The 15086-nt window shown below is 36.3% G+C and overlaps 1 protein-coding gene across 1 annotated transcript in view; it reads right to left on the bottom strand.

The window, feature by feature from the left end:
- PDS5B (PDS5 cohesin associated factor B) overlaps window positions 1–15086 on the bottom strand; it is a 109787-nt gene that overhangs the window by 57558 nt on the left and 37143 nt on the right. The window contains exons 7-9 of the mRNA XM_057410421.1: window positions 11251–11331; window positions 9009–9149; window positions 728–843 (exon numbers count right to left, since the gene is read on the bottom strand). Coding sequence (XP_057266404.1) covers window positions 728–843; window positions 9009–9149; window positions 11251–11331 — 338 coding nt within the window. The remainder of the gene's footprint in view (window positions 1–727; window positions 844–9008; window positions 9150–11250; window positions 11332–15086) is intronic.

Genomic DNA, 15086 nt, shown 5'->3' with positions numbered 1-15086 from the left:
AGTTAGACCTGTGTTTTTTTTAATGACATGAAATGTTTTCAATAGTTAATCAAGTTTCTGTACTTTCAAAAGTAGCAGTTCTTTGAGGACTCTGGTTTTGATACAATTGAAGGCTAAATTATAAAATATTGCATTTGTAATAATATATAGAATTTATCCTCATTTACTCAAATCAAAAACATTTTCATCATCGTAGCCATATTTAAGTTTCTCCTCACTACCCAGCTGTATTTTCTGGCACAAACTAGCAGAATATTTCAAAATCAAGACTAAGTATGTTTGCAGCACAAATTCGAATACTACAAACCTCCTTAAAGGCACTCCTACCATTAAAAAATTGAAACCAGTATACGAATACTGTACATAAAAGCCTCAAAACCAGTTGCAGTATCACCTGATACTGCAAATGTCATTTGATGTTGTTTTAAAATTAATACATTATTGAACAGTTTCACTTCTGAAGAAATAAAATATTCCTTTTGCTTGACAATTGCAATAAAGATAACTGGGGAGGGAAAAAAGAGAACTAAAAAGGAATGACTTGTAATTGTTTCCTTTGCAGAATCACAGATGCAGATTTATGTAAAATAATCGCTTTAGCATTAGCTGTCAGATTTCAGATAAAGCAGCAGGAGGGAACTCACTTAGCTGTATCACTTTAAAAGTTTAATTATACTTCATTGAATGTTTTCTTCCTCCTAAGGAAGGGAATTAAACCAACACATACCTCCCCAGGTAGCACTGCCAAAGTGGTTTGTTTTGAGAAGCCAACTCTGAATCCTTTGCCCCAAACATTTTTGCTAGCAGCTTTACAACCTGCAGGCGTTCTTCATTGTCATTGCTCTAGAAATTGAACACATCTTTTTTAATTAAAAAGTAAAATTTTAAAACCAAACAATGCCAAAAAAACCCACAACCCTCCCCAAAACCCCAATAAAAAAGAGAAGCACACAACCAAAAGCCCCAAATCTGCCCACACAGATTAAAAAAAAAAAACAAAAAACAACTCAAACCAACAAAAACTACAAAACAAAACAAAAAAAACACGTTTTGTACAGGTTTTACACCAATATACTTCTACACCTCTAGAAATATGAAAATACAGATTAATAGACTTTTCTTGCGTAGAAATATGTATGTCAAGACAAAAACCATTTGCTATTACTGGAAGAAGACAAAACAATAAGAGCAGCAGAAAATTAAAAACAATGTAGAGGAAAAAACCTAATGTGGACAAAGCCTGGTGAAAAAATACGAAAAATACACAGGTGCATACATCTTTTTAATGCTCATTTACAGATTAGTGATTCTGTCAAGAAATTTGATATGTTCCTGTACAAGCTTACACAAATTCAAGCGCAACACAAACCCGCAAAAGTAACACTACATTTGTCTGCATTCAGAAAACCAATTTATAGAGAAGATCAGAGGTGCACAGGATCTGGTCCTGTATTTAAGCCTGCATCTAAAAATACTGAGTTACAACAGATACCTCCCTTTCATATTTAAAATTAGCACTAACAGAAATAAAACAAGGCACTTCCCAGTATATTTTCATTATCACCGGTTTGCATTACACTTGGTTTGGCACAACACACAGCATTTGAAGCTTAATACATACTTCAGATATATGTGCTAATGCATGTGCAATTAGCATGGACTTGCTGCTCACCAATTTTTTTCTTTTGCTTATTAAAACGAAAGATAACTGGCTGCAACACTTCTTTGAAAAGCGAGTAGTTAAAATTAGTTTGTAATAACTAGATATTAATCACCTCATTATTTCAGTATTTTTCTAGTAATAAAGACAAGGACTGTTTAAAATATTGTTCTTTTCTACTATTTCTGACATTCTTATTAGTTCAACATCACCTTTTTATGTAAAAAAGAAATAACAGCACAATGTAGCTGACAGAGCTCTCTAATATGACATCACAGCCTTAAAGACCAACTATTCCTCCTATCTGGCTCAATACCATAAATGGGCTGAAGAGTTTGCCAGTATGTCCTTTTAGTTCAGCTCCCTAAAAACAGTAAAAGCATTTGCAAAATCTTTAAACAGAGCGAGACAAGTTAAGGATGAAGAAGCCTTGAACACTGACGTACTGCATTACAAAAGACTAATTCTTCCAAATACAAGTTTGTATTAACAGCACTAAAAGTAAATCCATTACTACTTGACTAATATTTCCAAATAAAATTCAGGTTGATGTTACTGAAAGCCATTTTGAACCTCCTTCTCTTAATCTGCAATAAATTATACTTCTTTTCCTTGATAAGTTTCAGCTTCTGTCCTTTATACTACAGAGACTTATTCTGTGCCCTCATGGTTAAGAATTTTCATTTTTTTTTTAAGCCTATATTAGTTTCCATTATTCACATCCCATCAACTCCTATTAAACCAACAAAATATTAAACACTAAGCATCTCTGAATTTCTCTAGGCAACCAATACAGATCCAGAGCAAGACACACCAGAAGGTGGGGAAAAAGGGGGGTGGAGGGGTCAGTAGCACACCAAACATTCAACTGTGATTTCACAGCCAGAAATAGAAGAAGAAAAAAAGATAAAAAGAGGTTACAAAAAAAACCAACAAACAAATCCCAACACAAAACAAATAAAACCCTACCAAAACCCATACCACATCCATAATGAACTGGCCATAGAAGAAGCTTTCACTTATTAGCCAACTATAAGACAACCTACCACATTTCTAGTCCTGCTTGTAAAAACAATGAATATTTATGACTATGGATGAAGAAAATTTGGAACTTTCTAAGTTTGTGCCCAAATGTTGGTCTCGTTGAAGCGTTCTTATACAGAACTCCTGAAGGTAACAAAAATCAACCTGTCCCTCTTATTAAATTAATACATCACTGCTGCAGCCTCTCAGTAATATTTTCAGTTTCCCATACATGCTCTCAACACACAGGCAGCTGCTCTTCTGCTTACACACTAGGGTCACTAATAGCAGCTAAAGTTGGTCAGATTGTTATCACTACCAAGTCCAAAAGCACAGGCACCACTGAGGATACAGGGGGGATTTGAGAGTAGAACTAATATCCAAAAGGAAAGGCAGTTCTACAATAATAGAAGTCAGCATTTTATTGATTTTATTCGTTACATTATATTGTCTTAGTCAGATGGTAAAGGTATAAAACCTGTTATGGCTATTTCCTAAATACTCTATTCATGAGCTTTCAATTCACCTAAACATAAAATGGTATTCACTCTCAGTAATACAAATTTCTTAAATTCAAATATGAAATTTGAATGAAAGAATACAAGTTTCCTTTACAAGCTGACCTACACAACAATACATCCTTACCTCTGTTCCCTCCTGCACCAGTAATGATTCTGTGTCAACACTAGGTCTCTAAACACATCACCTTAAGATGCCAATGTCAGACACAAATGACTGACCCTCACAGAAGAGGTTAAGCTAAATGAATTTCAGCGTACATTCTCCTGATAAGCCCCCAGATTCCTTTCCAAAATTCAGTTAAAAAATAATTACCAGTTAGAAGCAACCATGATTTGACACAGCTCTCCAAGAGCTGCAGTTTAACAATACTCCTTTTCTGCCACATGAGAACATAGGAGCTTTTCCTTTACAAAAATCTATAAAGGTGTGAGGGGTTGACCCCAGCCAAAAGTCAAACATCCACCCAGCCTCTCTCTCACTTCCTCTCCTGTGAAGAGAGTGGAATTAGAGAAAATAGAAGGCAGATTAAGATGTTCATGGATCAAGATAATAACAATTTAATAGGTAAAGGAAAAGCTGCATGTACAAGTAAAGCAAAGAGAGGAATTCATTCACTACACCCTATCAGTTCCTAGAAAGCAGGGTCTCAGAGTGTATAGTGCTTGCTTGGGAAGACAAACATTATGAGCACAAACATACCCCCCTTCCTCCACATTTTCCTGACCTTTTATTGGTGAGCACGTGTCACCTTTCAACCTCCTGCCCTCACTCAGCCTACTTGTGGCGGGGGAGAAAGCCTTTACCTATGGAAGCACTATTCAGCAACAGCCAAATCATTAGTGTGACAATAACTCCATTTTAGCCACAAATATGAAGTACAGTACCATACAGGATGTTACAAAGAAAATTAACTCCATCTCAGAGAGACCCAAAAGGATAACTAGTATGGCCTCTTTGTTTGTGACGGCAGCACACACCTGACTTCATTTCAATTCTGTCCAAACATACTAAAAAGATTCTTGCGATACACAGGACAGAAAAAGCACCTAAGGGAGTAAAGCACACAAAAGCTGCACATTTCAGAGAACACCAGTGCTGCCAGTAACCTTTCATTCTTCAGCCAAGCCAACACATACAATTCTCACAGCAGTTAAAATCACCAGGCATCCTGACCGAACTGCATGGTCACTGGTTGCACCTAATGGCAAGGTGCTTGAACACTAGGTGGCCACATTGTTTAGATACAAATCAGTAAATACGTGCAACAGCGTTACTGAGGTACCTATGCTCTCTCACAACTTCCATACTAAGTGTTTCTTAATCCCTCTATACATTGTCAAAAATTTGGTCACCGAGACGAAAATCCTTGTATGTTTCCTCAAACTCAAAAAGACAATCTTCCATAAGACCCTGATCCCATAAAGAAAAAACAAGAGGCTTACTGCCACAAATAGTGCAAGAGAAGTTCAGAAAGATGGAGAGCAAGAATCTGGATCCTGTCAGGTAATGAGTCACAGACGCACAAATGTTTGTTCATGTCCTCCAACTCCTATCAGCCCAACCAATTGGAAGGCTCTGAAGATTGCTCACCTCATTGTTGGGAGAAAAACACCACTTCATCTTCAAAACATGCCACAAAGAGTTTAAAAGCAAAAAAAAAGTACAACATTATGTGGAAATTCTGGTTCACATACAGAACACAACTAGCAGAAAAGTTGGTGATGCCAGGAAGAATGATTTTAGAGCAACAGGATCACTATCAGAGAAATGCCCAGCACTTACACTGTGAGACAGAGTACCCTAAAGTCGGGATGAAATATGAGAACAATCCCTGAAAGAACAAGTCAAGAATACCAAGACCTTTCAGCATCCTCCAAGAACAGGGGAAGGTCCCCAACATCAGAACAATCAAGATCAAGAGCACCTTTTGGCTATTTCCCTCCCCTTCACTTTAACTAGAATTTATGCAAATGAGCATGGCAGCCCTTGCAGTCACGAAACAACATCCAACAGACTTGAGATTTCAGTCTGTTCTCAGACAGAAATTAATTAATCAACTAATTGATGTGAATGAGCATTTCACGTTGGGTAGAAAAAGCATCACCAGAAATGCTTCCCACAGTGTAAACAGACTCATCCCATTCAACAAACAGGATTCATCAGTAATCACATGGATTTATCAGTAATCACATGGCTCCAGGACCAAAACATGTGTCTCCTTGATGCATCTCAAGTAAAAAGGAAGATAGAAAAAAATGAACTAAATTATATTTTTCTTTAGGAGCTCAGTAACAGGAAGCAAAATATATATACCATTAGAACATACAGATATGAGTATCTCAAGGACAACCCTCCAAAGTCTTATCACATATTATTATCAAATCATTATCATTCTTCCAGGAATTCCTATCTTCTCTTGTTTGGCTAGAACCTTCCCACTTTGTTGCCAAATGACAACCCAAAAAAGTGAAGAAATCTTTCTCTGGTTGTTAGTAATGAAGTTCTGCAATATTTGCTTTCGGAAACCCCACATCACATCATTCTTCTCTTATGCAAAGGCTGAACTGTTATTTCCGAATTTATTTTGAAGTCCTGCGCCCTACTGAGCTGACCTTCACTGCTCTGTACGTGACAGGGCCAATAAAAAGAAGAAAATAATAGTTATTTAACATCTGTACAAGAGTAACCATTTGTCATTCTCCACTGGCAAAAAGACTTTTCAGACAATGTCAAAAGAATTTAAAAAGAACAGCTCTTGGATAAAAATGGCTCAAGCTACAGCAAACAAAAGAAAAATGCTTTAAGAAATTAATTTCTTTTAAATTAAATTTCATTGAAATGATCAGAAGTACTGAGTTCTGGCCCACAGAACTTGCCAAGTTTGACCTGGATATTGTTTTGTTTTTTTTAAAGCATCCACTTTAAATTGAGTCAGACCACTTGGAATCTTGCTTGGATATGTCTACTATGACTCTACTTCATCTGGCCAAATATATTTTTTTATTTACTGCTTTTGAAACCATTATAAGGAACATGCATGTTCCCAGAAAAAGAGAGCAATTACTCCATTTGTCTTTGAAAAGCATAGATCAAATATGTTCAAAGCATTCCAGATGAGATCATTTGGATACATCTTCACTCCTCAAAACTGACAACTCCACAGTTGAAACAGCCACAGCTTTCCTTTAACTTCATCTGCTTTAAGAGCAATACAAACCTCTTTAGCAGCAAAGCAGCAATATGAGATCCAGGAAATCAGTAACTGTCCCACTACCCCATAAGCTTTATTTGAGTATTTGCCCCAGAAAAGTATTTGACTTTTACAATCACACCTTTGTCTGATACAGCTCTTGGATATAATCTCACAGAGGGCTACAAAAATGAACAGGGGGCTGGAACACCTCTCCTATGAAGAGAGGCTGAGACCTGGGGTTTTTCACCCTGGAGAAGAGAAGACACAAAGGAGACCTTAGAGCAGCCTTCCAATACCTAAAGGAAGCCTGCAAGAAAGCTGGAGAGGGGCTTTTTACAAGGGCATGTAGTGACAGGACAAGGGGAATGGCTTTAAACTGGAAGAGCGTAGACTGAAGTTAGATATCAGTAAAAAAATCATTGAGGGTGGTGAGGCACTGGCAAGGTTGCCCCGAGAAGCTGTGGTTGCCCCATCCCTAGAAGTGTAAGCCCATGTTGGACATGGCTTTGAGCAACCTGATCTAGTGGAAGGTGTCCCTACCCATGCAGGGGGGTTGGAACTAGATGATAGATAAAGGTCTCTTCCACCTCAAATCATTCTATGATTCTATGAAAAGCTATGTACCAAACCCAGAAAAGCCAAAATCATCTAGTCAAGCTCTGAATGATACACAGAGCTCAATAAAGTTCATGGTTATTGTATCATTAACTGACCTTTATTCAAAAAAAAAAAACCACCTACTCTCTCAGACCACTATTTCACTTGGACTGCCTAGTGTCTTTTTCTCCCTTACCAGGCAACTGATCCAAGGCTTCACCAAAGCTAACAGGGATATTGCTGTCCAGGTTCTTTTCATTCAGAGCAGCAAAACATTAGTTGCCTCCTACCATAAGCACTCTCAGTTTCACTGAATTCACACTCTCTTCTTAACATGCTAACATGCAATTAAAAATGCTTGACACTAGCTGCTGCTGTTTAGAATAAAGCCATGACTATTACTGGAGTGGAAAGTATTTGATCATCGCTGGCAGGTCTGCATAAAGAATGAATTTGCGTTGATTTCAGAATAAACATAGGCTGACCATATTTCATTAGTATTTCAGAACATTCATCTTCAAGATACTATTTTTAACCATAGAAGGATCTTACAGACCTCTCAACTCATTCAGAACCATAACATAGTTTAGGTTGGAAGGGAGGACCTTAAAGATCACCTAGTTTCAACCCCCCTACCACAGGCAGGGACACATTTCACTAGACCACTTGCTCAAAGCCCCATCCAACACCTGGCCTTTATCACTTGAAAGGATGGGGCATCCACAGCTTCCCTGAGCAGCCTGTTCTAGTATTTCAAGATTTAAACTAGGATTATCCTATTCCAAATGGAGGCGTTATTTTTTCCCCTGTAAAAGATAGGTCAAACTACATTTGACGGACAAAACAGACATATATTATTTGTCTTACAACTTAAGGCATCAAAAACACACACCTGAAGCAACAAAATAATTCAAACAGAAGCCACACCACAGTCTTAGAATAGCTACAAACTGTACCCTGTTCAACAAGACATCAACCAAAGGTGAGAAAGAGCAATAAGAATGTAACTATAAAGACATACATGTCTATTGGAAACATTGTTTAACTGGATCTTACAATCCCCAAACCTGAACCCTTACCCTGAGGGCTCAAGACCTCAAGGAGAAAACTAAACTAAGGATCAAGGAGCAAAAGCAACACATACTCAAAGAGTATACTAAACAAGAGAGCAAAAATGGAGAAAGAAAGAAAAAAAAAAAGGTGTGGTCAATTAAACAGTACAAAGAAAACATGGAAACGCTTAGCGCTGAAATCACCCCGTGGAAGGAAGAGACCAGTTGTTGAAAGAGAAAAGGCTGACAGCATCGGGCTACTAAATTTTCTGATTCCACTGGTAAAATAGGATACAAAATGTTTGAAAGAGTGGAATGCAAGAGTTAATGAAAGAGGAGGAAGACAATTCAAGAACCTGCAGTTTTTAAATGGACATAAAGATGGAAAGGTTACTTCAATTATGATGGGGGGGGAACAAAGGATGTGGCAGCAGTTAAGATTAAATCTTTTGAATAACAACAGCTTTGGCTACAGAAGTACTGTTTTTATTGGAGTGAGAATGATAATTGTTCACCATCTGTAAGAACAGAAATTAAAGGCTGCAAAGGTCTACTTTTAAGAATCAGACAAAAAGCAGTAAACTGAATCCTTCTTTTGGAAATATGAATGAAAGGATAAAACCATTAATACACAACCAGATTCTCAAGTCATCAAAAAAATCAAATTACTGCTTGAAAGAAGCAAGGCAAAAAAAAATAAAAAGACCCACGCCAACCAGAACCCAAACATATGCATACATGCACTGTAGGTTCATACATCTGAAGTTAAATTACTCTTTTTGAGTGTTTTTATGAGTTTTCCTTTAAACAGTGAAAAGATATGTTTTAAATATTAGTATTCATTTTATATATTAAATAATTTGATGAACTTTCCAATAAATAAATAAAATAAATATATAAGAATCATTAACAGTCAAAGCACACACATTTCAAATATACAGGAAGGACAAGAAGTGTTTACCTTAAGTTTGAATTCAAGCTGGGGTAAAACCGAGAGCAGGAGGTGACTGTCAATATTGTACAATTCCAGAATTAAGTCGAATACGTGCTCTGACAGGTCACTAATGGATGTTTTACCAAGCATGAGGACTTGATTGAAGAACTGGAAAATAAAACAGGGTATATACATCACTAACAAAGTGATCTAAATCCTATGCTTGCCTACGTATAAATTCACCATGCACAGACCAGGATTCTGTAACAGAAATCTTAAGATATTGTTGTTTTGTATTCAGTATTACATGTTATGTAAAGTACATTAAAAAGTACATTTGTTAAAAGGCTTCATTTACCAGAGCAGGCCTACAATAATTTAAGGAACACAATTTTAGAGGAGTTCCAGTGCATCGTGTCTTTTTATAATGTGACTATATTTAGAGTTATTTCACTACTGAGAACAATCGCTTTAAAAGTACTGTAGCATTTAGTCAAAACAGGGCTGAAACAACTGGCTAATTACTACATTACACAGCTGACAGGTTAAGGAGCTGTAAGTAAAAGCACAGGAATTAATAAGTGGCTGTTCCAAAATTTATATTTACAAGCAGCATAATGCAGCTGTAAAGCCATTATTCTTTCATGGTAAACTTGACAGGTATGAGAGAAACTTTATACTTCTCATTAAAGAAAATATTTTCTAAAATCAAATATTAATTCCACACTCATTTCAACTATATCCTCTCATAATAGATGGGTAAGAAGCAACTAAGGAGGAACTTACTACTTCTTACTCATAATGGGGAGGACATAATTTGGAAAGTTTTTCTTCTCTTTGGGTTAAGACAAAACACAAGCGTGGCTAAACAAATGAAACTATTTCCACCTGCCACAAAGGCAACAGAACACACTTAAATGGCACTTCAGTTTCCAAACCCCAAACTTGGTACAGATGAACATCATGACTCTTTGTATCTGACAAGGTTAATCATATCAGTAAAGAAACTAAAAACATGAAAGCTACCACTTTTTAAGGTTTTAAAGTGAACCTCAACAAGTGATAGAAAAAAAAAGTCAACAGTTTCTAGCAATAATTACTAGAAATAACATGTGCATTTCATTAGAAATTAGAGTCCACACTGTCTTCTGTATACAGTGTTGCCTGGAATACATATATTCCTGGTTAAGAAACTAATTCTTACTGTGCCTTTAATATACTTTAAGAAAGCAAGCAACTTTCAAAACAAAGACACCAGACAGCATAATATTTCCCACTTGTGGAAAACGAAGAACAGAAGACTGCATGTACATATTTTCCATAGAGGAATTCTTAGTGTACAGACTTCTTTAAAACCCACAAAACGTCACCCAGTCTGTAATCTAATCTTACAGCTGAAGAACATTTTAAACACATTCCCATGTAGCAACACCTTCCCAAACGGCAGGTTTAACTAACAGGTTTGAAGAGTTTTCACAGATTTTTTTTTAAGTCTTAGAAGGTACCCACTTTGCAAGTACAAGTGTTAGAAGTCTGAAAGCAGTAAAATGCATTGAAAATTTTCTATTGTTTTCAAGCTCCTGAGGTTTTGGATAACTGCCATGAGACCTGCTAAATCTTTAACTACTTCTAAAACTCTTAATTACTTCTAAAAAAAAAGTATATTTTTTTTTTCTACTGTGCAACTTCAGTTAGAACATACTCCTGTCTGATCTTTCCACCTGTCTGATCTTTACTTCCTCTCATCCCTCTCCTTTTGTGATGTCTATGACATCTAGTCTCAACTTGGCTACAATCCTCAGTCCACTTGCTGGTTTTCTTCCTCAATATCTTTTCTTAGATTCTGTTTCCTCTTCTTTTCCTGTGACAACAGCATTAAATTTCTGCTCTATCTTCACTTCTCTTAGCTTCTAAAATAGTCTCATCTCATTCGAAAAATAATTTTGCCATAGAAACAATGTGTTTATGTATTTTTTTTTCAGAACAATACACCATTGGTCTTCCATTCACATTAAGGACTGAAGTGCAAGGTCTCCCAAGGCAGCAGAAAGTAAACTAACCACTGCATTTCAGAAATCAAAATTAATACAGGCTTAGTAGTTTCAATATCATGAAGAATTAATCTCAAAGAGATAGGTTACAGTGCTTCATTAATACAACAATTCTCTCAAAGAGCAGCCCTATTTGACTATATGCAATTCATTCACTTTATATTACAGCTCAGTTAAAACTGTATTGATTTCCATGTTTGTTTGCAGTTTTCACTTACATTAGTAATGTATGGTTCAATTGCTTGTGCTGTCCTCTTTAGTAAAGCCTTTGCCAAATCGTAGGCTTGCTTATTTAAATTCTGGAGGGGAAAGGGAAAAAAAGCAAAAGAAGTTTTAAGCACATACATTAATCCTAAAAAGAAACACAAGAATTTAAAGCTAATGTGTACTGGTAAGTCCATTAAAGGAATCGCTCTTTTTATACTTTCAATAGTAAAGATAATACAGTAAAAAAAGCCTACTCCAAACAAAGCTTTGTAACCTCCACTAATATTACTCAGAAAATTCTTTCCAGGCAAACTGGGGCTTACTTTTAATTCTCTGTTATTTATCTAAGCCTGAAACTCAGTGAAGTCAGGTCCTACATTTTACTGTTCCTCCTTATCAACATCCCCGAAAAACACGAAAGCAATATAAAGCAACACCGAGGCATTTACAGGCACCACAAAAGCAAGACTCTGAACAGGACTGTGGTAGAAAATATGATTTTGTCCTTGCACCAAGCAGCCACCTCTGAACCACCATCACAGCTTCTCCATGGTATCTTGCAAAGATACTCAGGCTCTTTGACTGAGATAGCAAAGAAAAAGAAATACCCAGAATTTTAGTTCATGAGCAGAAAAGAAAATACAAACCAACAAAACTAACAAACCGAAATAAAAACCCACACCACTTTCCCAGCATTCGCTCCATTCCTATCCCTCCATTTGTCTATTTGGGTTATCGCTCTATCATTGTTTCCTTCCTTTCCCTGCACACATTCTCCATGCTTCAGTTGCTACATCCATTTTATTATGTCTAATCAATTATTTTTCAAAAATTCAGAAGAAAATGCAACTCGACCCTTGTGACACTCACTGCAGACTTGATTAACACATAGAAGAATGAAAGGAAAGTCTTCAATATAAAAAATACATATAGTCTTTTAATAGCTAAACATCTCTTTAAAAATATAGTTCTCCCAATTTTATTAGTCTTTGCAATTTAAAAAACTCAGCATATTCCATTTACAAGACAACAGTTCGGGCAGTTTGTAATTGTTTTTAAAACATCTCATACATAAAAGAAAACTTCCCTTCAGCATAATGAAAAACAAACACAAGATACATTGGACACCCAGGGTACTTCTTTTTCTGTGTATTCTTGGTTCTTTGTATCTATCCGAATGGAAAAGATGAGATTTGCAGACAGATGGAAAGTATTGTCTGCAATTTCAAAAACTGTACAGGAACTATAGGCTTCTCAATAGCAGTAGGAGCAGATTAACATTTTCTGTTAACATAAAACAGAAGCCTTTGACTTGCTTACTGACAGAACAAAGTCAGGTGACTGAAGTCAAAAGACTACAAATATTCACACCTGAAGTACCTATTTTACCCAGAGCTACTACAGAAGGGGAATAAATTCCAATTCTAGAAAGATACTCAAATGCTCACATTAAAAAAATTAACATCCTGCAATTTCCTCTTCCCTTTATCTAATCAAGATGCAAGGGTCAACATTGGCAGCCTTTTTACAAATTTGTACAGCTGTTCCATGTCCCAGAAAAGACTGCAGAATTTGTTTTCTGTTATTTAGCTAGAACTGTGACCATTCAGGAAATAAAAAGGCACAAAAATCCCTAACAAGGAATGTATGCCACTTGCAATTCTTGCTCTGATCCCTCTTGACTCCCACAGCTCACCTCCACTAAAATAAAGAAAATAATTTTTACCCGGGTAAAAGTGAGCTCTAGATCATGAGGAAGATCTGATTTAAGTATAAAACAAGTCCAAACAGCAGACCTAGCACAGCAGAGATCCAACAGGCAGATCTGTTTTGATTCTCATTAATTACAGTTTCAGCTTGTATCTCTCATACACTTCATTTGAAAACTCTGTTTCCCAAGGTAAATGCCAGAAGTATCCATTTGCAACCCAGAGTAACATATTAACATTACACTTCCTTCCATCTAAAGAAGCTGCAAAGGTAAAAAATACACCCTTGATCACAGCCTGCTAGGGCAAGTTAGCTTTTTTCATGCCTTATGTATTTCATTTAATTGTGCCAATAGCCAAAGCCCTCAAATGTCCAGAGCCCGAACTTTCTGAAAATAACAATACCAAAGTAATCTTAAAAGTATACAAGAAAGTTTTCTTCTCCCTTTTCCCGTTTCAGGACAAAAGCAGAAACAAGAAAAATTGCCACTGCCTTACTCAAAATTAAGCCAGGAGCAACCCAGACCATTATCAAATAGGTTCAAAGATCTTGTACAAAACATCAAACCTATCTTTCTGACTAATTTAATAGCCACAACTTAAAACTTTGCCTTAAGCAGAAATTTTATAAACAAATTTAACAAATTTCTTCCCGTGTTTATCTCAACTCTTCTACCATTATCTTCTCTTCAATCTTTCTATACATGTAGAAGAAAAAAAAAAAATTATTTCAAGATCTTCTAATGCTTTAAGAAAGCCCTCATGATGGGGACAATAACCTTAATCAGGATGCCTCTAAGAGCCCACAAGCACCCAGCAGGGATAAGCTTTTAAGAGTCCTGAATTGGGTAGAAACCGAGCCATCAGCTGGCAACACCGTTTAAAGTAATCATTAGTAATTACTGCATTTTGAAGGTAAAAGCAGAAATAAGTACCAATTGATAAGGACAAATCAAAGAACCACCCATGAAATGGCAGAACTCAAATCTTCTGCAAGAATGTTAATAAACAGGAGAGAACACTACTAACATTAATTTTTATGCTTAGAAGGCCTCCAGAAATAATATTTGAAGACAGACCATCTTTGTCAACCCTCAATTCTCTCCTTTGTCTCAATTCGTACGACAATTTTTGTGTATACATTGTTAGCATTTAAAGCTTTTTACACTTCTGTAAAACATTAAGTTTTGCCAACTCATTTTTCATACCTGTTCTTCTCAAAAATGACTGGCAAACTGCTACTGCAGAGACAAGAAGCAGTGGCAGCCTCTCTGAAAGCATGGCACAGATATTTTCATGTTATCTATAGACAGTGTTCTCCAGGACAGCTTGCCAGAGAGCCAAGTCAGTTGTACTAATACAGTGGGGTTAGCCATGGTGGAAATGCATACCCACTGATTCTTTTCAGTTACTTTTCTCTAGTTGCCTCTCAATGTCCAATTTAACACAACTCAAAGAAACTGAGTGAAATAATTTGTACTCAGCCTTTTAAAATAAATAAATGAAAAGGTAACAGAAAACAAAAGTATGTCTCTTATTTTTTCCTTCAGAACGGATAGCTTGCTAGCATCAAGCCAGTCCTTAAATTCACAGATTTAGTAGTAAAATAAAACATTGAGTCTGTATCTAGAACAAATTCTCTTTAAGGAAAAAACAAACAAACCCCAAAACAACCAACAGAACAACATACATTTAACATATTATTTTCTTGGCATTTGAAAAGGTTTTTCAATTTTTTTTCTTTTTAGCAATGGCAAAGCACCAGGATTTGTACCCAGGAGGATTTGACAAAATAGTTCTAACAGATTCTCTAGTTCTACTGGGGGAGGGAAATCAGCTTCTAAGGATGGCTGATAAAGGAAAAGCTCAGCTGAAGTGTTGCCAAGAGAGATAGCACTAATTATTAAGTAAGTTCCTGGTAGAGACAGTTGGAATTCAATTGTCAATATCACTTTTTTGAAGAGATAAGCATGCAAAGCATGTGGGACACACTACGTGGGATTCCTCGGTATACTCCTGAGGCTGAAAATGGAATACTCTGGGAAACACTCAAGGAAATAAAGTACACTTTGCCTTTTAACTCACTGCACAAACAAAATTGTTTACAGGTGCTACCATAAAGGTTTAATAATCTAAAA

The sequence above is a fragment of the Pezoporus wallicus genome, unplaced genomic scaffold (assembly GCF_028554395.1).
Source record: "Pezoporus wallicus isolate ANWC-B61680 ecotype Strahan unplaced genomic scaffold, APGP_CSIRO_Pwel_v1 contig_1876, whole genome shotgun sequence".
NCBI lineage: Eukaryota > Metazoa > Chordata > Aves > Psittaciformes > Psittacidae > Pezoporus > Pezoporus wallicus.
This window is presented reverse-complemented; position numbering and strand designations above follow the sequence as displayed.